The 24,370-nt window shown below is 31.4% G+C and overlaps 1 protein-coding gene across 10 annotated transcripts in view; it reads right to left on the bottom strand.

Annotated features, from left to right (window-relative positions):
- Positions 1-24,370, bottom strand: part of LOC111682239 (myosin-G heavy chain) — an 82,685-nt gene that overhangs the window by 28,613 nt on the left and 29,702 nt on the right. Inside the window, exons 1-3 of one of the 10 annotated variants that reach the window (XM_046952947.1) lie at positions 17,024-17,211; positions 12,403-13,020; positions 12,059-12,336 (exon numbers count right to left, since the gene is read on the bottom strand). In XM_046952947.1, the coding sequence (XP_046808903.1) occupies positions 12,059-12,336; positions 12,403-12,923 (799 nt within the window). In that variant the 5' untranslated portion in view covers positions 12,924-13,020; positions 17,024-17,211. Of the gene's footprint in view, positions 1-6,630; positions 7,339-8,695; positions 9,067-12,058; positions 12,337-12,402; positions 13,021-17,023; positions 17,212-24,370 lie in introns of those variants that run through there. The other 9 variants (XM_046952959.1, XM_046952954.1, XM_046952985.1 and 6 more) reach the window with 9 other exon arrangements.

Here is a 24,370-nt window from a genome sequence, read left to right as displayed (position 1 = left end):
TTTTCGTTATTCAACTGTTTTTTCTAATTTTCTGTAATATTGAGACTAGAATCATAAAATCAAACTTAAAGAGTTCTCTAAAAGGGGAATTATTGATATTGCAGATATGTATACATTTACAATAATGATATTTATTTTATTCCACTACGATGAGGGTAGCGAAGCACACTGGGTATAGCTAGTCAATTATAAAACTTTAATAACTTTCTATTTATAATACTTTTATCTATAAACAAATCATAAAAAACAGCACATTAAAAGAAATACAATTTAAATTTTAAACAGAATTTTAAATGAAAAATAAAAAAAAAAAAATCACAACAAAAATTGCACAAAAAATTCTTACAAACAAAAATATATATTCTTTTAATTTTCTTAAAACAAGCGAAGAAAAAAGGCCAACAAAACTAATGATAAAAGAAATAAAAGATTTCGGTTGTTTCTGCAAAACCCACCGAAAACCAGTTTGTGTCAGTTTCTGTATCTGAACATACAATTCAGTCAGTGTGGCTTCGAAAGGAATACATGGCCAAATGTATGTACATATTTACCCGTAAGTGAGAACAGCATCGAAAACAACAATTTAACTTTTAACTTGTTACTGCTAATGTTGTTGTTTTGTTTTTGTTTTGGCATCCAAAAGTTACTTTTAACTCCAGCCAGAGCACATGATACATACAATTTCTGTTCAAATGTTGAAACTAACATTCCCGAAACTATTAAAAAAAAAGAGTCTTAACTTTAAATCAGTTTGTTATTTTTTTGTTAGCACACATACACAGACATACATACCTATACATTTATACATAAAAATATAAAGTTTATATATAAATCTTGTTGATTGCTGTTAAACGTAGATCCTATCTTTATCGTCTACAATTTAACTAAGTCAAATTTTATGGTCAACCAAATTAGATCCATTTAAGATCCATTATAGCGGTTAAAAATATCTTTATATTGATTTCAATTTTCAATTTGTTATATAGTGCTATGGATTCCTCAGTTGAATGTCATAGAAGTTTTTAGTAAGAAATCCAATTTCTAAAAATTATCCCAGCAAAAACTGGCTAATGGCTTTCAATTGTAATTACTTACCTAACAACATACCTTTCAATGACTACTAGATATCGCCTGGATTACATAGAAGTAGTCTAATAAGTTCTTACTAATAATGTATTATATAAATACTTTCTAATTCATTAGTCATCTTTTCAGTAAAGATATGACATCACCGTGTTAAAATAATGACTTAAAATGCTATCGTGTAAGTAAAGTTTAGCATTTTAATCCCTTACATGGCAATGAAAGTTTTTACTGAGATCTACTTTGTTGATCAGTCCTAGTACCGAGTTAACTAAACTTTAGGACATTTTCTATACAAAAAAATTTCGATTACTTTCTTGGTAACTCTCCCTCTGAAACCAATTTTTAATCCGTCCAACCCCTTTAAACTTTTTAAGTTAAAGTCCACCTCTTAGAGAAGAACACGAGAGTTAAATCTTGAAATATCCACCACTAATATTTTGGTGAATAATCCTTGAAATCGTCCCCATTAAAATGTGACCGAAAAGAACCATGTGTGACAGTTTTGGATCTATAAGTGCTTTAACATAATAACGTTGAAATGTTTTCTCAACTACAATCACTCCCAAACTTCATATTGTTTAATAATGCACTTGTGTAGTAGGAATCTTCACCAAAAGAAACGCTTCGCAGGATATTTGAAGGAATCTCAATCATAACGATTTCTAAGATCTTTTGCCTCATCTAGGACACTTTTTGTCATGTTGAGTTGGTTACTTATAGATCTAGGTTAGGTCGATGGGAGGATGTACAGTACATTAAATACGTAGAAATACACCTAGGCCACTATCGAGCCTGTTGTGCGCTCCTTTTCAAAAAAATATGTTGTTCACTGAGTATATTACTTTTCAATGTTCAGAAACTCAGCTTTCTGGACGTAATTTCTATGAATTTTCCAATCAGTGCTTGTCAGGAATGTTATTTCCGAAATGACATCACTTCCAAGATACTTGGATCTAACTTCGATGAATGCCTGGCAGAGGCAGAGAAAGTATTTCAGAGCTTCACTGTACTTTCCACATGCTCTACATTCGTCTGAATCCGCACGACCAATTTTGTAGAGATGTGCTCGTAATCCTGTGTGTCCACATCATTCTAACTTCAGACTTGTTAATTTTGAGGAGATATCTCGTCTCATAGATCTAATGATCTACATATAACTCTGACACATGACTGTGTAATACGGCTGAATTCAGACGCAATTTACTGAGTCGATAAGGGTTCTAGAACATGAGGAAGTTCGCAAAATGTATGGACTACACAGTAGAGTAGCATAAGTACAACACCTCCAAAGTAGCAGGTTATTTAATTAAAAAAAATTTGATATGAATCCATCATTAATATATTTATTTATGATATCTTGAACTTCTATTTGGTTAAAGAGTAATGATTAGGATCTTCTATAGGCCACAGAATTTCCGAATGCCTTCAAAGAAGAAAAACATACAAGTGGCAAGCTTTGTGTATGGCTAACGTCGGTCCTCAAGTACTACAGATACCTAAATATATGCTATAGTAGTCCTGCTGTTGAATGGTAATGAGTTAATACAAGTAAGGGAGATATAATCATTTGCTTGAGTTATTAGGGAGGGGTTCCAATCTTACTCTTCCAAGACACATTGGTGGCTGGTTTTGTAATCAAATAACTTCGAATGAGTCATTTAACTTCAGCAGTTTCTAGTTACCACAAAACTAGGAGTGGTATCTATATACAACGGGAAGGCAGAAGACCAAGGTTATATGCTCCAGCAAGAGACTATATTGATAGACATATGTGTTTAGGTTGTTCTGAATTTAGCTACTGTACACTGAGTAAAGAATCATGGGTACTACTTACGACTATGAGCTCTACTAATTGGAATCTCAATAATAAGACTCAGGCATTTGTAACTTTAATAACATTATAATTTCAGGATCAAGCCTTTATTAGAATTTAAATTGTTAATAAACAGGCTTATATATCCATTACCATAAGAGTCCAGAGTTCAATCTCTAAGAAAACTTAATATACCTGTACCATGCTGTTAATGTTGTAGGGTATTGCAAGTATATTGTTATTCTTTTTTTATTAAACCAAACATTAAGCCAGTTTGGCATCCATCCCAATTTTATTTTAGCTTTAGCAGCCTCAGGAACTAAAAAAATAAATAAAAACCCAGCAACAACAAAAAATACATTTCACCAAGAAAAAAACTACCAGTTCGTTGGGTTTTATAACCCGACTACCTTTTATTGTTGGAGTATCTACTTTAAGCCTTTTATTCGATGGCAACCAACTAACAACTAATCAAACATGAAACAAATGTTGCAAACACAAGCACAATTCAAGAAATTGTATATAAAAACAGCAAAAAGTCAAAAGAATGTTTTGACATTATAATGAAAACACAAAAATGCATGTTAAACTAAAAGAAATTGAAAATCATGAACATGAAAGAAATATTTTGTAGTTTTTTTCACCCATTTGCCCAACCAATATGCTATTTGTATCAAAGATGATCATTAGTTTAAGAGCTTAGGTAGGTTGCAGCATCAAATGGGATGAGTAAATCTTATTTTAATTAGAAAAAAAAATATTTTGCTATATTCGAAAAAATTTCGTAATAATTTGGGCATAAAAGAATCTGTATAATGAATAAGTATAGTCTTGCCTTGTCAATATTCTAGTCTATAGTCTATAATCTAGTCTATAACCTAATCTATAGTTTAGTTTATAATCTAGTAGTCTATAGTACAGCCTATAGTCTAGTCCATAGTCGAGTCTATAATCTAGTCTATAGCCTTGTCTATAGTTTAGTCTATATTCTAGTATATAGTCGAGTCTATAGTCAGGTCTATAGTCTAGTATATAGTCTAGTCTGTAGTGTAGTTTTTAGCCTAGCATGTAGTCTAGCCACTAGTCTAGTCTATAGTGTAGTCTATAGTCTAGTATACAGTCTAGTCTATAGTCTAATCTATAGTGAAGTCTAGTCTTTAGTCTAGTCTATAATCCAGTATATAGTCTAGTCTATGCTATAGTCTACATATAATCTCGTTTATAGTCTAGTATATAGTTGTTACAGTGGAGATAGAAACCTTTTATAGGTCCTTTACTAGACTAGACTATAGACTAAACTATAGACTAGACTATAGACTAGACTATAGACTAGACTATAGACTAGACTATAGACTAGACTATAGACTAGACTATAGACTAGACTATAGACTAGACTATAGACTAGACTATAGACTAGACTATAGACTAGACTATAGACTAGACTATAGACTAGACTATAGACTAGACTATAGACTAGACTATAGACTAGACTATAGACTAGACTATAGACTAGTCTATTGTCTAAAGTCTAGTCTGTAGTCTAGTCCTAATATATAGTCTAGTCTATTTCTGTATATAGTCTATTCTATTTCTGTTCTAGTTCTGATCTATTTTTGTTGTTTTGTTCTAATTTTTATACCCCACACCACTATTAAAGGGAGGGTATTTTTCGTTTGTGCTGATAATTGTAACATCTAAATATATTGGTGCTACACTAACCATAAAGTATACCAATCGGCTCATAATCAGTATCTGATATACTTTTGTCCGTTTGTCCGTTCGCTAGAAAAAATCGGTCCAATATTTCGCCAAAGACCAAATTATTTCGCAAATTGTGGAATGAAACGTAAAAACAAATTAAAAGCATTTTTATTTAAAATATAATCCACATTTTTTACATACGTACTGGTATAGGGTGTTATATATTCGTCCCGATGGCCGACTATACCTTCATACTTGTTTCAATATTTATTGATATATTTAAAGTTATTTTACAAGATGTCAAAATAGTTATTAAAAATTTCTTATTTACAGTTACGCCCCCTTAATTTTGGTATTTAACCATATGTTTTAAACCAATTTTTTGAACCTAAACCAATATTTTTTTAATTTAACAACGTTTCATTACAACTTTTTTGTTTACTACTTTTATTTTGAAGTTTTTTTTTACATAAATTATAACTTTGCATGTGTTTTGCTTTTTTCATAATTATATTGTTTTTTTTTTTGTGAAATAAATACAAAAAAATGTTAATTAATACATACAAAAGTGTCATTATTATGGATTTCTCTTGTGTTGCTTTTTTTTCATTTGTTGTCGATGATAAATGATCTTTTGAGTATTTAAATGAATCAGGGTCATTGTAATTTTAAAATGATGAGTTTTTAGAAAGATGCCAGGAAGATTTCGTATTTTTGTGATTTTTTCTTTTCCTTTTGCTTCAAGATCAAGGTTGATCAATACGATCATGCATTGTATTCGTAGAATTAACATAATTACTATTGTGGTAAGCAACAAAACAATATGTTTTTAACAAATAGAGCAGAATAATTTTTGTCATTCATAGCAGATTTTGGTTAATTAAGAAGAGAAGAGGTGTAAACAATATAGTATATTTTTTTTGAGTGAATAAGAATGATACAGATCATTAATTTGTTATACCCTACACCACTTTAGTGGGAAGGGTATATTGTGTTTGTGCTGATGACAATAATATTGGTCCTATACCCACCTTAAAGTATACCAATCGGCTCAGAATCATTTTCTGCTATGTCCGTCCGTCTGTCTGTCTGTCTGTCCGTCCATGTAAACCTTGTAATCAAACTACATGTCGCAATTTTAAAGATAATTAAATGAAATTTGGTACATGATCTTCTATTGTCCCAACGACGAACCCTTTTGAAAATGGTTAAGATCGGTCTATTATTTCATCTAGCCCCCATACAACAGTACCCTCGAATAGGACTTGTAAACCTTTTAATCAAACTACAGGTCGCAATTTTGGAGATAACTCAATGAAATTTGGCACATGATATTTTATGGTACTGTAGACGAAGCCTATTGATAGTAGTAAACATCGGTACATTATTTCACCTAGGCCCCATAGAACTGAAACCGCCAAATAGTGCTTTTAAATTCATAATTATGTTAAATTTACTCGTATCTCGACAAAAAGTTCCAAGTTCTATACTAGTCTTGATGACCCTGATGAACTTTATAATTAAAAGGCCTCATTTGACCCTAGCCCCTCTAAAAAGCCCCCCATGAAAATTTTACTTAAATAACCACAGTTTTATTAAACAGTAAATGTCTTTAGTATATCTGAGGCAAGGCACAATTCAACTTTAATGCTTTATTATGAAAACTAAATCACATTTAGTTTCAAATTTAGTTTTCATAATAAAATCGGCCTAGACCGACTATAACTTCTTACTTGTCTTTTGTTTGAATTTATTAAATATTTAAAGAATGATCGTCAATTTAGAAATAATTTATTCAAAAAGCTCTTCTGGAACAGAATCTGTCAGCATGTTTCTGGAAAATCAATTACAAGATCATTGAGGTTCTGATGTCACATAAGTAAAGAATAGATCTTCAGCATTTGAATTGTTTATATTATGATCTTTTAATAACCTGGATTGATATCAGCTTGATCCTGTGATCTTGCGACAAATTTTTTTAATGATTTTTTTAATTTCTTTGAAATGAATAATTTTTTTCAACAACTTACCCTGCAACTTCTTCTCCGTCTCCCAAAATTTTTGTAATTCCGTAAAGTATTTATCCAGTATGAAGACTTTTGAAAGGCCTAATGTGGCCATCGTTAATCAACATTTGTATATAAAAAATCGTATTGATAAATTGTGAAACATTGAAAATTCTATTCTTTTTATATTTTAAACAAAATTTTCCAAGAAATCGCAATAAATATATATTGTAATAAATTCTTTCGTTTCAAGACATTTTAGCATAACAACATATGCACTTTTCTGCAATAAATTTTGTTGTTTTTATTGTTGTCACTTAAAGCCGGAAATCCATGGCATTTTTATAAATTGAGTATTTATTAAAAAAAACCTTTTTTTTTATATAAATTGTATAAATGATAAATTATAAATCTACAATTGGATTCTTAACTTGACTTTGCACACTTTGTTTTTAATAAAATGAACTGGTTGTTGAGAATTTATAAAAAAAATCCTTTTTTGTTAAAATTTCAAATATATTTTTTTTATTTATTAATTTAAGACATCATGCAACAAGTTTAGTTGGTGGCATCAAGCTACCAAATCGAAAACCAGTAAGAAAAGATGTACAAAAAACACGTTTTTGGAGATTTTGAAATTCTGTCGTTTATATTATTTTTGGCAACAAAAGATTGCAACACGACTTAACCACTTTTTTTAATAAAGACAAAATCTAACAAAAACCACACTTTTTCATAGATCTTTTAGTTTCAAATTCTTTTGGTTATTATTTTTTTATTTTTCTACGAAATTCGGTTATGTTTTTGTTGCAGTTGTTTTTTGTATTGTTGTTGTCGTTGTTGCTATTGTAGCATTTATCCGTTTTTTATTTTTATAACTGATCATATTGTGTGAAAAACAAGTTACCAACTTCACTTCATTATCATCACTTACACCATCACTATCGCTGTCATTTTTTTTTTCGCTAGTGGTGTAGTATGGTGTATTTTGAATTTATACCACACCACCACCAACCACACTCACTTTACTTCTTCAAAAAAATAAATGTTTACTAACGTCGGAATAAAATTTTATTATTTTTGTATATTTTTTTCATCTTTTGCACTCACACTTCAACACTACAAAAGAGATCATTTAAATGGAGTTGGTCTCACTTATTTCTATAGATCCCTACTTTTAAAGAGTTGCCAGCATGTAGATAATTTAAAATTCCCAACGAGGGGTGAGAACAGTACCATTATTAAACTGCAAAATCTTTAACTGATGTCTAATAGTCTAGTATATAGTCTAGTCTATATTCTAGTCTATAGTCTAGTCTATAGTCTAGTCTATAGTCTAGTCTATAGTATAGTCTATAGTCTAGTCTATAGTCTAGTCTTTAGTCTAGTCTATAGTCTAGTCTATAGTCTAGTCTATAGTCTAGTCTATAGTCTAGTCTATAGTCTAGTCTATAGTCTAGTCTATAGTCTAGTCTATAGTCTAGTCTATAGACTAGTCTATAGTCTAGTCTATAGTCTTGTCTATAGTCTAGACTATTGTTTAGTCTATAGTTTATATTATAGTCTAGTCTATTGTCTAGTATATTGTCTACTCTATAGTATAGTCTATAGTCTATATTTTCGAAAGGTACTAATATACTACACCTTTCTTCTTTGGGTAGAAAAAACACGTAGCTAACCTATATACCTCAGCTAACCTTTATACTAAACTGCAAATCCGATCATAAATCCGACAAAAGGTCTGATCTGATCGCTATATATTATTATAGACATCACTAAAGTTTCAACAAGTGCATCTCTTTGTGTCCTTTATAATACTACCTATTGTAGAATATAATCGATTTTATAATAGAACAAATATTCTATTCTAAATTTGTATTTCCCTACAAACATACTACATTTCAATATATGGCAACACTGAAGAACAAAAACTTAAAAAAACAACAACTACTACAAACAAGACATAGCAGTGTGTCTGAATGTATTGTTGGTACTTTCAAACAAACCGTCAGATACATACAGATTCAAACATTCAACACCACTTATAATAACAACAACAACGACGACAAAACAAAAGTATAAGACCCACTACAACAACAAAAACAAAAGATACCTTTAAGGTATCCACATAAAACAAGATTTGAATTTTTTTTCCTTTTTCACTTTATTTCTTGTTAAACAATTTTTTTCTTTGCTTTAAAAAAGCTTATGTAGTTAAATTCTTTAAATAAATTTTTCTTTTTAAATATATATTTTTTTAGTTGTTAATACCGGCTCACTGTTTTAATTAATTATTTTAATGATATTGTATTACACAAATAACTAATTAAAAATTAGTTTATCTTAAGCTTTAACACTTAATCTTGTTGGGGGAAAAAATCTTTTTTTTCTAATTTATTTTTTTTATTTCAAAATTTTCGCTTTTCAACCGTTTACAACGTCTTTACACTTTAAAGGTTCGGCACGAACTGAACGTTGTTTTTGAAATAAAGTTGTTATGAGTGTCTTAAACTCCAATTAGAAAACAAAGAGTTGAACATTTTTCTTAACTCTCATTTCTCTTTTATTATGACCCGGCTTAAAATCTCTGTTTATTTATTTTTGTTTACAGACATCACACCAAACAGGTGAGTTTTTCGAGGTAGTTAAATTCTGATTGGAAAGACAGTGTGTTGAGTTTTCGGTTACGTTAGATCAGATGATATTTGCTTAACCATTTTCTTAAGCAGTTTCCGCATTTAAAAACTACTTTTTTACAGTCTTGCAAAGCACTTTGAGAATTACAGTTTTTTAAACTGCCTAAAAGTAGGCAATATTTTCATATAATTTTCGGGATTTGGTTAATATAGAAGATCTGCAATTAGCACCAGCGAACATGTGAATGGATCACATGAGGTGGTAAGTGAAATGTTGGATGTCTGTGCATAAAATAAGCTGCAGCAGATATAATTTAATTTTAAAGGCGGAATCTTAAAAGGTCTGTTCATATCTGAGTTTCTCATAATTCTTAGATCATTTCGCCATAATCTGGAATTTAGAATACAAGACTGTTTCTGGATATAAATAGATTTGCATAATTAAGTCGAAAGTCTGAAAAAATACGATTTTTTTGTTTTCATCCTATACAAAGAGGAAAACAGAAATATACACTCTAAAGTCTGTAAAACTTTTCAATAACATGCGTTGTCAAAGTATGTATATACATACGTACGACGAAATCTAAATTACATCCGTTGTGTGTCAATTTCGTACCAGGCGTGTATATTTATTCCCTCTGCTGGTAAACAAATGAATGTCGAGTGTCTTATGTGAGCACCTGGCATGATGCCCTACCCCACGGTGGTTTTCATTCACTGGGTAGACTTGAAAACGGTCTACTATCGCCCCTAAATCCTTCAATGAAGAACTCAGTTGGCAATTTTTGTACATTGACTTTGACCGGCCCATGAACAAGCGCTTTGCTGAATTACTCGAGCTATCTAATCTCTGACCATTGGATCGATTCTGTTGATTCGGCAACAGCACCTAGACCCGTAACCGGTGGATCGAAGTACGAATCCATCAAATAAGCCGAGGACTTTGTTCTTAATCACAGGGACACACTGTGGTAATTTTGATATGAACAGAGTAAACTCTGAAGATATCTGGACAAGGAAGGAAAATTCAATGATACCTTTCATCCGTCAACATACAACCCAGCATACATCTCACTCATACGACACATTCATTGTAGGTAGACGGGTCACTCCTCTGTGGGGTATCTGTTGTTTCGGCAACAGCACCGAACTTATCCTGGGATATTGACTTTACCTTACATCAGTCACTTACTCCCGCGAATTTGGGTTTAAACCACAGCCACTACGTGGATCCCGAAAGAACCTCAATCAACTGACCAGCCAGAACATAGTCCTGCGGGCAACTGACCGTTGAAGAAGTTTATAGTTAAGGAGCGCTCAAAACAAAAAATTTTGATCACCATGTAGACGCTAGGATACGGCCCATCATAGATATCGTCTAAATGTGACAAGTACTTCTTTCTATGCTCAATGTTGGGGGTTAAATTAAAGGTAATTAAAGAACTATGACCATATAACCAATGAATGGCAATGTGCCATCCCATATCCTATATGTCAGATGATTATCTTAGTTATTTTCCCAACTTCGATCTGAGCTGACTGATTTTAGGGCTAATCGTTTACACGCAATGTATGCAAAGAAAGCCCTTCCTATTGATATAATTTATACTTTATACCGGTGCTATTGAACAGAAACCCAATTTAGGAAAACTCTTCAGCGTCAGTTGCACCCACAACAATATGACCAAAAAAGCGATTGAGTGAAATACCTGTGGCAGAAGATGATGTGACAAACCCACTAATACCTAAGACAAATCGAAGCTACAGCTAACAAAACTGGAAAGACCAAAGTGAATCTGTTGGTACACAATCACCGGGGTATGTTACCTTAATGGATTTTACCTTAGTATCATTGCAATTCCGTGAAAAAGAGTTGCTACGAATACCTCAATTTCCCCGGGATTATACACCGGTGATGATCAAATGCCTTTGAAAGCCTTTTCTTTACATGATATTACATACTGTCGAACCAGATAACAACATAATCTAGTACTGTCGGGAGCGGTAGCCCGTAGGGACTTTGTTATGTTACTGATATTGGAGCAGTTCTTTTAAGGTGCACGTGGTGGGTGTGGCTTAAACTCAAATTGGACAAAGGATGTTACCGAGGCAAGAGATACCCCGCAGAAGAGTCACGGTGGGACTAACCATTGGAAATGAGTTGGCGTCAAGTTCATATTATACGAGATCGATGTTGGGATATGTTGCCATTACCTACCTGTCTACCTAGAGTGTATAGAATGTCATACAAGTAAAAAAAATAAATTTCTCTTTCTTGTCAGAATATGTTCAGGGTTTACTCTGTTCATACCAGATTTACCAGAGTGTGTTCTCCGTGAGTCAGGACATGTCCTCTTCATATTTGATGGATTCGTGTTTCGATCTACGGACGAAAGTTTACAACCACCCGACAAAGCTTAAGTTCTCGTAGAAGGGTAGAAGTTTATAGATAAGAAAATGTATCAAATGAAAATGTAATGGGTGACAGAAGGAATATGTTGGACCTGTCTTTTAAGACTTCTTATATGTATACTTACCGGACACGGCGTGTTGGTAATGCGTCGTTTTAAGCTGTCAAAAAGTATAGATACACGATACATATAATGTCTATTTTGTATTGATTAACTATTTTATATAGATAGAAAGATATTCGAGTTTGAAAACTTAAACTTGGACATAGCTTGGCTTTTTCGGATACACATATATAAAATTATTGAAATATCGTGTAGATAAATAAAGTAGTCCGATATTCGGACAATTCCTTTAAACTATCTGAAATAATTGGAATCTGGATAATAAACATTCAAATAACTTACCTTTTACTATAGCTGCTATATGATCTGAATTTTCAAGTCTCCTCTTCGGCAAAGTATAAATAGCTGAACGTTTTGTAAAACGTTGAACTTCTTCGGAAGAAGTTGTATTGGGCGTGTTATCCATCGGTAAAACTGGATAATTCTGAGCTGAATTTTGTATACATTTTTCAGAAGATTTTGTAGATGATTTCTCATAAGAATCAACATGACTTTTCTTCTTTGGAATACTTTTCGTTTGAGAAGGTTGGGTGGAGGAGGCAGGTGAGGTAGAATTGCTGCTGAAAAATGTAAATAATTAACTTGTAATAAATTTTTTATATATTTAAAATGTTCGCAGTAATTACCTGACAGCTTTGTAATACTGACAAAAGAAGTCGGGTCGTATACGATACTGACGTATGAGAGCCTCACATGTACGCAAGAAAATAGGATTTGTAGATAGATCTTCGTTGACTGTGTCATTGTGATTTGTATGCCCATTTGTTGACTGTTTGGTGGCTTCTTTATCTTTGGCTGCAAGTGTTTTAAGGGGCAGCTCTTGTTGCTTGTGGCAAGTTGTGGTATTAGCTGCTGTCTTCTTCTCCTCTGTTTGTCTAGACTCTGGTATGTTATCGAAAAAATCTCTAGTTAGTTTGTAGCCACTACTACTGTTACTCGTGCTGGTTGCACTTTCTCTGCCACTACTATCCTGTGTTCTAAAAGATTTTGTTACACTATAATTCCTCTTTTTTCCATCTGTAACACTATGTTGCAGCGAAGTTGTTTGAAATTCTTCGTTTGGTGTTTGAGTTGTTTTGGGTTTTAAATTAGTTGTGGTTTTTATACGCTTTTTATAATCTTCATATGTTTCATCAGGGAACAACATATCATTTTGATTAATTTTATGACTTTATCCCAATAATAATCTTCCTAAGATGCCTTCATTACATGCTTGACTGCTGGCATAACGGTGGTCGTCTTAACTGTGACAAAAAGTATAAGGAAGAATGAATAGGAATGGTTAGTTAGTATTTTGCCATATTAATGTGACATTCTATAGGTGGTCCCAATTAGTTTTATTTCAATTTATCTTATGCCAAGAACGACATATTTCTTTCAATTCTAAGATTTCCATAAACATGTCATGCTTTTAATCTTAAATTACTTGGTCATGTCTATACTATTAGTCCAAACTACAATTGTTAAGAAGTCATGTGATTTTTAAACTCTTTTACAATGTTACTAGTGGCAGGATAGGTAATGTTAAAAAAATGTGGTAAAATAAATATATGTATGTATATGTTGTTTTGAAAGTCAGTATGTATGTAGAAGAGAAACAGTTGCAGAAAATATGTTTCCGCTTCTATGCATGTAATATGAATGAACTAAGTTAAATTTTGATAATTCAAACTTCTTTTATATAAAAACAAGTAGGAATGTATAGTTGGGTATGGCCGAGCAAGACTTTTCTTTTACATTAGAGTTATGTATGTGTGCTGGATTTTATCGTGATACTAGTGTTCATCAGTGGATTATTGACCTTTTTTCTGAAGGGGACTTTGTATAGATACTACAATATTTAACATAATTAAAAGCCTTAGGGTTGTATGGGGGCTACGCGAAATAATAAACCGATTTCAACCATTTTCAATATAGTCCAAATTCCCTAATCGACTCAGAATGTGATTCAGAGTCGATCGGTATATTTTAAGGTTGGTAGGACCAATATTTAATAAACAAACGAAGAAACCAACAATGAAACAAACAAACTAACAAAGTAACTAACTAACTAACTAACTAACTAACTAACTAACTAACTAACTAACTAACTAATTAACTAATTCACTAACTCACTAACTAACTAACTAACTAACTCACTAACTAACTAACTAACTAACTAACTAACTAACTAACTAACTAACTAACTAACTAACTAACTAACTAACTAACTAACTAACTAACTAACTAACTAACTAAAACTAACTACCTAACTAACTAACTAACTAACTAACTAACTAACTAACTAACTAACTAACTAACTAACTAACTAACTAACTAACTAACTAACTAACTAACTAACTAACTAACTAACTAACTAACTAACTAACTAACTAACTAACTAACTAACTAACTAACTAACTAACTAACTAACTAACTATCTATCTATCTATCTATCTATCTATCTATCTATCTATCTATCTATCTATCTATCTATCTATCTATCTATCTATCTATCTATCTATCTATCTATCTATCTATCTATCTATCTATCTATCTATCTATCTATCTATCTATCTATCTATCTATCTATCTATCTATCTATCTATCTATCTATCTATCTATCTATCTATCTATCTATCTATCTATCTATCTATCTATCTATCTATCTATCTATCTATCTATCTATCTATCTATCTATCTATCTATCTATCTATCTATCTATCTATCTATCTATCTATCTATCTATCTATCTATCTATCTATCTATCTATCTATCTATCTATCTATCTATCTATCTATCTATCTATCTATCTATCTATCTATCTATCTATCTATCTATCTATCTATCTATCTATCTATCTATCTATCTATCTATCTATCTATCTATCTATCTATCTATCTATCTATCTATCTCTATCTATCTATCTATCTATCTATCTATCTATCTATCTATCTATCTATCTATCTATCTATCTATCTATCTATCTATCTATCTATCTATCTATCTATCTATCTATCTATCTATCTATCTATCTATCTATCTATATATCTATCTATCTATCTATCTATCTATCTATCTATCTATCTATCTATCTATCTATCTATCTATCTATCTATCTATCTATCTATCTATCTATCTATCTATCTATCTATCTATCTATCTATCTATCTATCTATCTATCTATCTATCTATCTATCTATCTATCTATCTATCTATCTATCTATCTATCTATCTATCTATCTATCTATCTATCTATCTATCTATCTATCTCTATCTATCTATCTATCTATCTCTATCTATCTATCTATCTATCTATCTATCTATCTATCTATCTATCTATCTATCTATCTATCTATCTATCTATCTATCTATCTATCTATCTATCTATCTATCTATCTATCTATCTATCTATCTATCTATCTATCTATCTATCTATCTATCTATCTATCTATCTATCTATCTATCTATCTATCTATCTATCTGTCTGTCTGTCTGTCTGTCTGTCTGTCTGTCTGTCTGTCTGTCTATCTATCTATCTATCTATCTATCTATCTATCTATCTATCTATCTATCTATCTATCTATCTATCTATCTATCTATCTATCTATCTATCTATCTATCTATCTATCTAAACTATATAACTAACTAACAACATGTTGAAGTACACAACACGCGTTGAGGCGGCAATACGTTTTACGATTTTCAAACTTTACGCGCATTATATGCTGCATGTTACATATCACGCGTCATTGGTCCCTCTGAAAATGTTTTTTAATATTACTACTATTTATACCCTATACCACTACAGTGGAGAGGGTACTATGCGTTTGTGCTGATGTTTGTAACACCAGAATCACTTTCTGTGTCGACTAAGCTATGTCCGTCTGTCAGTCCATCCCTCTGTCTGTGTATCCATGTAAGCATTGTGCCAAATTTGATGAAATACTCTTTTCTTGGTTCAAGGACGAACGCTATTGAAAATTGTTGAAATCGGTCCATTATTTCGCCTAGCACTCGTACAACCGTACGTCCCGAATAGGGTCTTTAGGCTCATAATTACGTTAAATGTTCTATTATGTCAACAAAAATCTGCAAAACTTAGTTTTATAGAACGATAAATGACACTACTAATTTTTATAGTGATCGGGCCTCATTGGACCTTAGCCCCTATACAAACTCCATTCAGAAAATGACTTGAAGTTCAAAATTCACCTATAAACACACATAATACTTGTAAATTCTTAAAAAAGAATAACTTTGAAGTAGACGTGAATTCCACTGACAGACATAGGCTAATTGACTTTGGAAGTTATTCTGGGCTGATTTGTATACTTGTGTAGCATCAATATTTTTCGGTATTACAAACATCTGCACAAACCCATAATACCTTTCCCAGCATAGTGATATAGGGTATAATAAATAATATTTTAATAGTAACATACGCCTCCTACATTACATAGTTAATGTTAACCGTTTTGTCCCATTTACAAAACTCCTTCGTTAATGAATTGAGCAAATATTAACTAGAGGAAAATTTCCATAGAAAATCATTAAACATAGTAGCATGACACAGATACTAAAAAATATAATGGAATAACCCATACATTAACATTATTTTTTTTTTGAGTTACAAAAGAACATTCTAATTAACACTTGCTACTTTTTAACATGTTGCATGAAACTATTTCTGCAAAAGTTTTTTGTTGTTCCTTCTTTAACAAAGGAGCTAAGAACAAAAACTCCAGTAGATTGGAAAAATCTTTCTTCGGCTACTTGAATGTTTAATGTTGTCATTTATATGTTTTGTTTCAGTTGCAGATTCGCATGCAGATAGCTGAACGCATATTGCATGTTGAGTGGAGTGTCTGATGCATGTAAGTAGATGACAATACATTAAAATTTAAGAAAATGTAAGTAGTGGGATTTATAATTATGTTATTGTGGAAAATTTATACTTTATTTTACTAAAGGTGTATTTTTGCTTATGGCTTGAAAAAGACGATGCACGGTTCTGGTTTGAATTAAACCGACAACCGATTAAGACAAGATTTGATTAGGATTTGAGATTATTATTCTGAATTGATTCATAGATTTTTTCCTTATGTCGTGAAACTCATTACTTTTCGTACCATTATTCAGTTTTCTATTCCAAAGGCTCTATTTCCGATATTGCTTAATTTTCTTGAATTAAAAGATCACGATCTATGATAGTCACTTGATCATTGTCTTATTCTAAACCCATGTTTCAGATTCTATATTAATTACCTTTGATTCTAGAATTGTTATCATCTGCAAGTAACCCATTAGGTAGAAGTTCAGCTACCTCTTTAGTATGATAACTGATAAATATATAGAACAGATGTTGGGATTGTACCGTAATGCGCATTCCTGGGAGTGTATAAAATTATTATCATAAACTATCCATAAACCAACATTCGTGGGAGATCTATGAAGATAAATAGTTTAATATATAAAAGTTTCATAAATATTTCAGTTTTGTCCATGTCATACTCAAATAATAACTTTAATTTTTCAACAATAATTTTTTTTAACAAACTACAATTAAAAATTTAATGATGTCATTAAATACATGCGTATTGCAACTTTGCATTAAACATTGTATAAATCTCATAAAGTTTTGTCATCTTTTAATAGTGTGATCAACAACTTTATCATTCATTTATTTTGTTTGAAAAGTTTATAATCAACTTGTTTATATCGTAGCTAATGTCTTAATTAGAAGAAAACTTTTTTTTTTAAATTTAATTTTTATAATTTTATTAAAAGAAAATTACTGAAATACTTAGACGTTGCAAACATTGGAACAAACACCTTTACAGACAAACAACACTACAAACAGATTCATTGTTCCGGTTAATACGAAAAAAAAACATCATAACAAGTATGAATTTATCGTCGGACATTGCCGACCATATACTATAAAATGGACCGATTTCAACCATTTTCAATAAAGATCGTCCTTGAACCAAAAAAAGAGTATGTGCCAAATTTCATCAAATTATCTTGCAAATTGCGACCTGTAGTGTGCGCACAAGGTTTACATGGACACACATACAGACGGACGGCCGGACGGCCGGACGGACGGAGACGGACATAGCTAAATCGACTCAGAAAGTGATTCTGAGGCGATTGGTATACTTTAAGGTGGGTCTAGGACCAATATTTTTGCGTGTTACAAACTTCAGCACAAACGCATAATACCCTCCCCAATATAGTGGTGTAGGGTATAATAAGTTAGAGCGTTTTATTCCGCTATGTCGAATTTTAAATAAATTTATCTCCAATTTCATATTTCTGGTTCAATATTATAGAAAATTCAAAAAGTAACTTTTAAAAAAACTAAAAAGTATCAAAAAGTTCACTTTTTCCGGTTCTCACCTAATTCCGACTCTACATACTTAATTTCATGTTTCTAGGTTCAATATTATAGAAAATTCAAAAAGTACCTTTTGTAGAACGAAAAAGTACCAAACAATCCCCTTTGATGTATTTTTGTCTAATACGGGCTCTATATACTTAATTTAATGTTTCTTAGTTCATTATTATAGAAAACTCCAAAAATACCTTTTGAAAAACGAAGAAGTACAAAAAATGTCTCCTTTCCTAGGTTTAATATTATAGAATATTGAAAAAGTACCTTTTGAAAAACGAAAAAGTACCAAAAAGTTCCCTTTTATGGGTTCTCACCTAATTCAGACTCTACAAAGTTAATTTCATATTTCTAGGTTCAATATTATGAAAAATTCAAAAAGTACCTTTTGACAAACGAAAAAGTACCAAAAAGTTTCCTTTTATGGCCTCTAACTTAAGCCAGGCTCCACATACTTCATTTCATGTTTCTAGCCAATAACAAGACACTAGTGCTGCTTTCGCCCTGCTACTCTTAATTTGCTGTTCTCGCTTTGCCTTGTTTTTATTAACATGCGTACAATAACAAAATTTACCGTATGAATATGTATTTTGTTTTTTTTTTGCAATTTTTTTCTTGGATTTTTGCTCATATCTTCGGTATTTATGGACCAATTTTGCTGATTTTAGATTATAGAGATCTTCTCGAAAACATGTCTAATAGAATTATTGAGTATTCGGATCACGCCGATATCTGAGCTCCTCTAAAAGCTGATTTTAACAAATACACAGATGGACAGACAGACAGACAGACAGACAGACAGACAGACAGAAATACATACAGACGGACAGACAAACGAGCTTAGCTTAATCAACTACGCTACCTATAAGGATCCAGAACATATATACTTTCTGGGGTCGGAAAATTATATTATAGAATTACAAACGGATTGAGAAACTTATATATACCCTTCTCACGAAGGTGAAGGATATAAAAAACATTTTCACAGTGATAATTGAAAGTATCATCGGTAGTTGCAGAGAAAAGTTCTCGAGAAATAGGAAAAAAACGTCATTATTTTTGAGGTAGACCAAAATTGTTATTCATAACATTTATCGTGTTCCATACAAATGCCTCCCCGATAATACTCATACTTAATACAAGACAAGCCTAGCTCTTTCCGTTCGGACTTTATCGTGATTTCAACGGACAGACAGACTGTCAGACATGACTAGAATGATCTCTGAATTTAATAAGGACCCAAAATATATATACTTTTATGGGTCTATGATCAATATTTCGATGTGTTACAAAAGGAATGATAAAATCAATTTTCCCCTAATTTTTTTTGACGGTGGGTATAACAATGATGTTGGTTGAGGATATAAATAACAGAAACTTAAGAAAACAAAAATTCACACATAATTTTATGGTTTCACGCTGGATGTAAACTACTATTAAAATTTTTGAACAAAAAGAATGTTAAATTTAACCCATGATAGAATAAGTAATAAGTATCTCGATTTTTTAAGATGATATATTGAGGATCTATTTAAGTTCAATAACGCAGCAGTTCGACAAAGTGTCAATGCATCTGAATAAAGCAGTGGCTTTCATCTACGCCTAACCACCTGTAAAAATAGAGAAGGGGAAAGAGAGTGGACTCTTAAAAACAAACTTATACTTGTTGCTGTCTTTTCCTAATCTATGGTATGACGATTGACTTCCTCATAGGTCACATGGAAATGTAGTTCGGGAATGTCGGACCGAAGTGCTGAGAAATGCTATAGGCCCACCAGGGATTAAACAAAAAACACTTTTCATTCGAAAACTATTTTAATTATAACTTCTTTTTCAACACTTGTCTTAATTGTCATTCCATTGTTGGCTGCATTTTTATTTTCTTTTACACAGATGGGTGAGAACAATTCCATTTACATGGAACATGCACTCACTGTTAAGGAAGTATTGTTTTAACAGATCATGGGGTATGTTGAAAAAAGATAACGAATGAACGATTTATTATGCACAGACACTTGTTTATGCATTTGGCTTTTTACACGTTTCCAACTTCTACTTACATAGTACATACATATTTACAATTGTGTCGTTTTCTTAAGTAGAAAATATGTAATTATGTTCTTAGATGTTCATAAGAACATATGAAACATTAAAATTTTTCCATTTGAAAAATATAAAAAATATTATCCTGATGTTTTTTCTTCCATTTCACCTTAAGCAGAATATAAACCAGAAGACATCCTAACTTAATCAATAAACCAGAAAACTGAAAGTAAAAATACAGTTTGTCTTAAACAAGTTTTAAACGAGTTATTGATGTTCTTTTTTAACCTAAAATAAAAACTTTTCCTTTCATTGTTTTCCAGATAGTGTACTATCTACAATTAATGGAATTCTAACATGCAATCTTGTGATAAGTTAAAAACTAGAAAAATTTTTTTCAATATACACATTTTTATAATTTCTTCAACATTTATAAGAGACTCCAGTCCTGACAAATAGAAGAAATCTTCTCGTTACAAGTTGTCTCAAACTTTAAGTTTTAGAAAAATTCTTAGAATACTATCAACGGCAGCTATGGATCAAAGTTAATGAAAAGTGATGCTTTTGTCATTGGACAGGAAGTGATTTTAAATGTTATAAAAAAATTCGAATTCCTACATATGGATATTTCTAAATCGGATAAGAAACTGATTTGGATTGCTATACATTCGTTAGGTATTAATATACACCTGAACTTAGATTCAGCTTAAGAGTGCTTCAATCCTTTAGAAAATTTTATTTTTCCCTAGATATTGACTTGTGTTAAATTTTGTCTTCCTGTGGTATTGGCAGCCTTGAACTACAGTCATTTTTAAAAAATACTTAGTAATAATTTAAGGTAAAATATCATTTTTTATAACTGAATGATAACACAATGACTTGTGTATTTATCTTAACACATTTGTCCAATTTACTATGATGACGTTGTGTTAATAATCTAGTTTAAGTTCAGTTTCAAATCAATCTATAAATCTTCAATGAATGTTTGTTTTTAAGGTTCTTTCGACATATACACTTTTTACAAGAATAATTCATAACAATATTTCGAGAATCTAAAGATTTGTAGATGCTCAATGGGACCATCAATTAGACACTTACAACCAAAGAAACTACACATGCCAAAGAAATTTAAAAAATAAGATAACACTGTGATTTTTTAAATGATTTTTACTAAATTTGAATTTGGACTCAGAATTCAAAATAGCGCCAGATTACCGTAGTCGTGATCTTAAGTTTAAAATGTCACGTTTTTTTGCGACGTTTTAAATAGCACGAAGAAATTTTTATTTGTAAACCCTGTTGTGAAATCTGAAAACCTCATTATTCGTCTATTTTTATACAAATAGTGAAGCATTATTTTCCATGTTTCCAATAGCAATCAAACTAAATCGCAAAAAAAAAAACATTATAGGGAAATGTTATCTTCTCTAAACCCAATTGTGTCTTTAACAAACGAACTACTTACATAAATATGTTATAGATTCTAAGGGCTATATTTCAGGGTGATAAAAATGTAGTCTTTCAATTCAAATAGATTCAGAATATTAAATGTTTATTAATCTTGAGGGGAACAGTCCTCGTTGCTGCTGCAAAAATTGGCGACCAGAAATATTCAGTTGGTCCCATTATTCAACATCAATTTTAGCAGACTAGTTCAAACATAAGGAGGGTGTTTGAACGCACATCCAACCACACCAGACTAAAATATTCTTATGAAAAAAAACTTAGTATAAAATCATAAAGAATTCTTCTACTGCGAAAGAACTAAATAATTTATTATTCGTGCATTTGGACAAGTTGATTGTTACATGGAGAATTGTTGTTGTAAATAATTCTTATTTATACTTTGACTACAACAAAATGTTTGCATTTAATTTGTCGCCTCAACCTAGTTGCATGTTGCATTTTAAAACTTATTAAAGCTTACACTTCATAAAAAAACCCTCCAAAGATTTCAAAGGTATTTTGAAAAGCCTGTCTTTATAACTTAAAAGAGTAAAGCAAAGATACAGACACATAACACTTATATACCACAACTTAAATTGACCTCTGTATTCTTAAATACACACCCACTATTTGATCATATCAGAGTGCATTCATTCAGCTGGCCAAGTAAATTTTTCCTTAGTTTTCATACACTGTGATTATCTTTTGGCAAAAGAGATGTGTGATGGTTTCCTTCTTTAAGATTTTTGTAAAATTATGCTTTGCGATTAGCAAGTGATAATGGAGGCGTGTTCTTGGACTATCAGCTTAAATTACATATTTTTTTTTTTTTTTGGAATAGGAATACATGATAGTAGTGCTTTAATGGTAATTGAAAAGGCGACATAAACTTTATTTGAAAAAATTTAAAGGATTTTATGAAGTTGGTATAAACTAGCGATAAAGAATTAGTTCAGTAATAAGCTTAAACACAAGACACTAAAATATAACCAAAACTATGCATAAGATTCTGTAGGCAAATCCCTTTTCAGAAGCGAACAGTTTTCACTTTCAATTTAAAAACATCTGCATTTTAAAATTTCTTATTGTAAATTTTGCATACAAATAAATGGATTCAAGATTATTCACAATATTGAATGTCAACGATTGTTTACATTACAGATGAGTAGAAGTAACAACTTGATTGATGCTTAACAATCTCCGCTGGAAATGTCAACGCATTGCCCTGGCTTCAAGTCAAGGTTTACGTATTCTTTCAAGGACAACTTCATTTTATTACAATTTCAATGGTTGATGCAAATTTTATATGCAAAGTCTGTTACTATTTAATGGAATGTATTTTTTTACAGATGCAATTTAAAAATTTCTGAAATTTCCAACTTGAATGTAATGAATACAATACTACGTTATGAAATAGAAGGATAAGCAGCCAGATATAAGATATAATGTTAAGCCACAGGCTTGGATTATATGTCCAATACTAAGGGTAATCACTTTTAACAACCTCCTAAGAAACTCAACTGATGAAAGATTTAGACTAGTCTATTACGCAGATTATATCGTGATACTTCTGAAAGGCATGGATCTAAATTATTTATGAGATAGAGAGCAGAGTATTTTCTAAATACGGCTTCCCGCAGGGTACAACCTAAAAAATAAGTGGAAGTCCAAAGATGCCCATAGACTTTTGCACTTATTAATTCTATCAATTATTTCAATTTGATAATTTTAGGGGATTAACTCGTCCATTCATGTATTTCACAGTCGTAGCGTTGAATGGGGTTTCCTTTGACATGTTAACTTTCTTAACTTCCTTCTGTTTATAGCAAATTAATTCTGAAAGCTACTGATATGCATAGGTAATTTGTTCGGGGATCAATTACTCACAGTTACCGATCGCATCTGTTTTCGGCATGCGATAGGGTGCGATTGTTGTGTATGACATTGATGATAGAAAGGATGTATACTAATGCTTCCAGAGCATGGATTGAAGTAGGGCTGATGGCAACATGTACTCTAAATTCTGAAAGCTGGAATTGTTTTACACTTTAAGTTTAAACAATTCTACCAGATTATTGAATCATTAGTTATAATTGCTCTAATCCCGCTTTTTTCACGTCACTGTGTCATAGTGATACTAAGGCCCCATTTCGAGCCCACAATTTTTCTTCATTTCTCAATCTTATTGTCTAGAATTTTCTTTTAAGTATTACAACTAAGTACATTAATATATCAGGAAAAAGTATTCACAGTAGGTACTAAGAAATTTGCACTTTCATGTAAAAATCCAGATTTTGGCGTTTCTCTGGTTAAAATTTTATTCTCATTAATGCAAGAACATTGGTGTAATGACAGAAAAATTATCATCATAATCTTGTTAAAGTCATTTTTCACACTCTCTATGACATGCTTGCACTTCAAAGCCATTACTGCTGATCTGCATCAACTTACTACACTGGTTTTCTACGTTCCCATGACAATTGGATCTTCGCTCCGAAACGACCCTAGTAATACTCGGCCAAAGATTTTCAACCCAGCGACAGCTGTATCAACCGAAAGTTTTTCCCCAGGAAAGAACTATCGGCCACAGTCGAGCTATTACAACAACAACTGGTCTTCTGGAGTTTGGTTTGTCGTTCTACCAAAGTAATATAGAGAAGAGAATAAATCATTCCGGTGACTTTCTTAGCAACTGTGTTATAATAGCTTTTTAAACCTTTTAGTGACTAGCT

This window comes from Lucilia cuprina, chromosome 2 (assembly GCF_022045245.1).
Source record: "Lucilia cuprina isolate Lc7/37 chromosome 2, ASM2204524v1, whole genome shotgun sequence".
Taxonomy (NCBI): Eukaryota; Metazoa; Arthropoda; class Insecta; order Diptera; family Calliphoridae; genus Lucilia; species Lucilia cuprina.
This window is presented reverse-complemented; position numbering and strand designations above follow the sequence as displayed.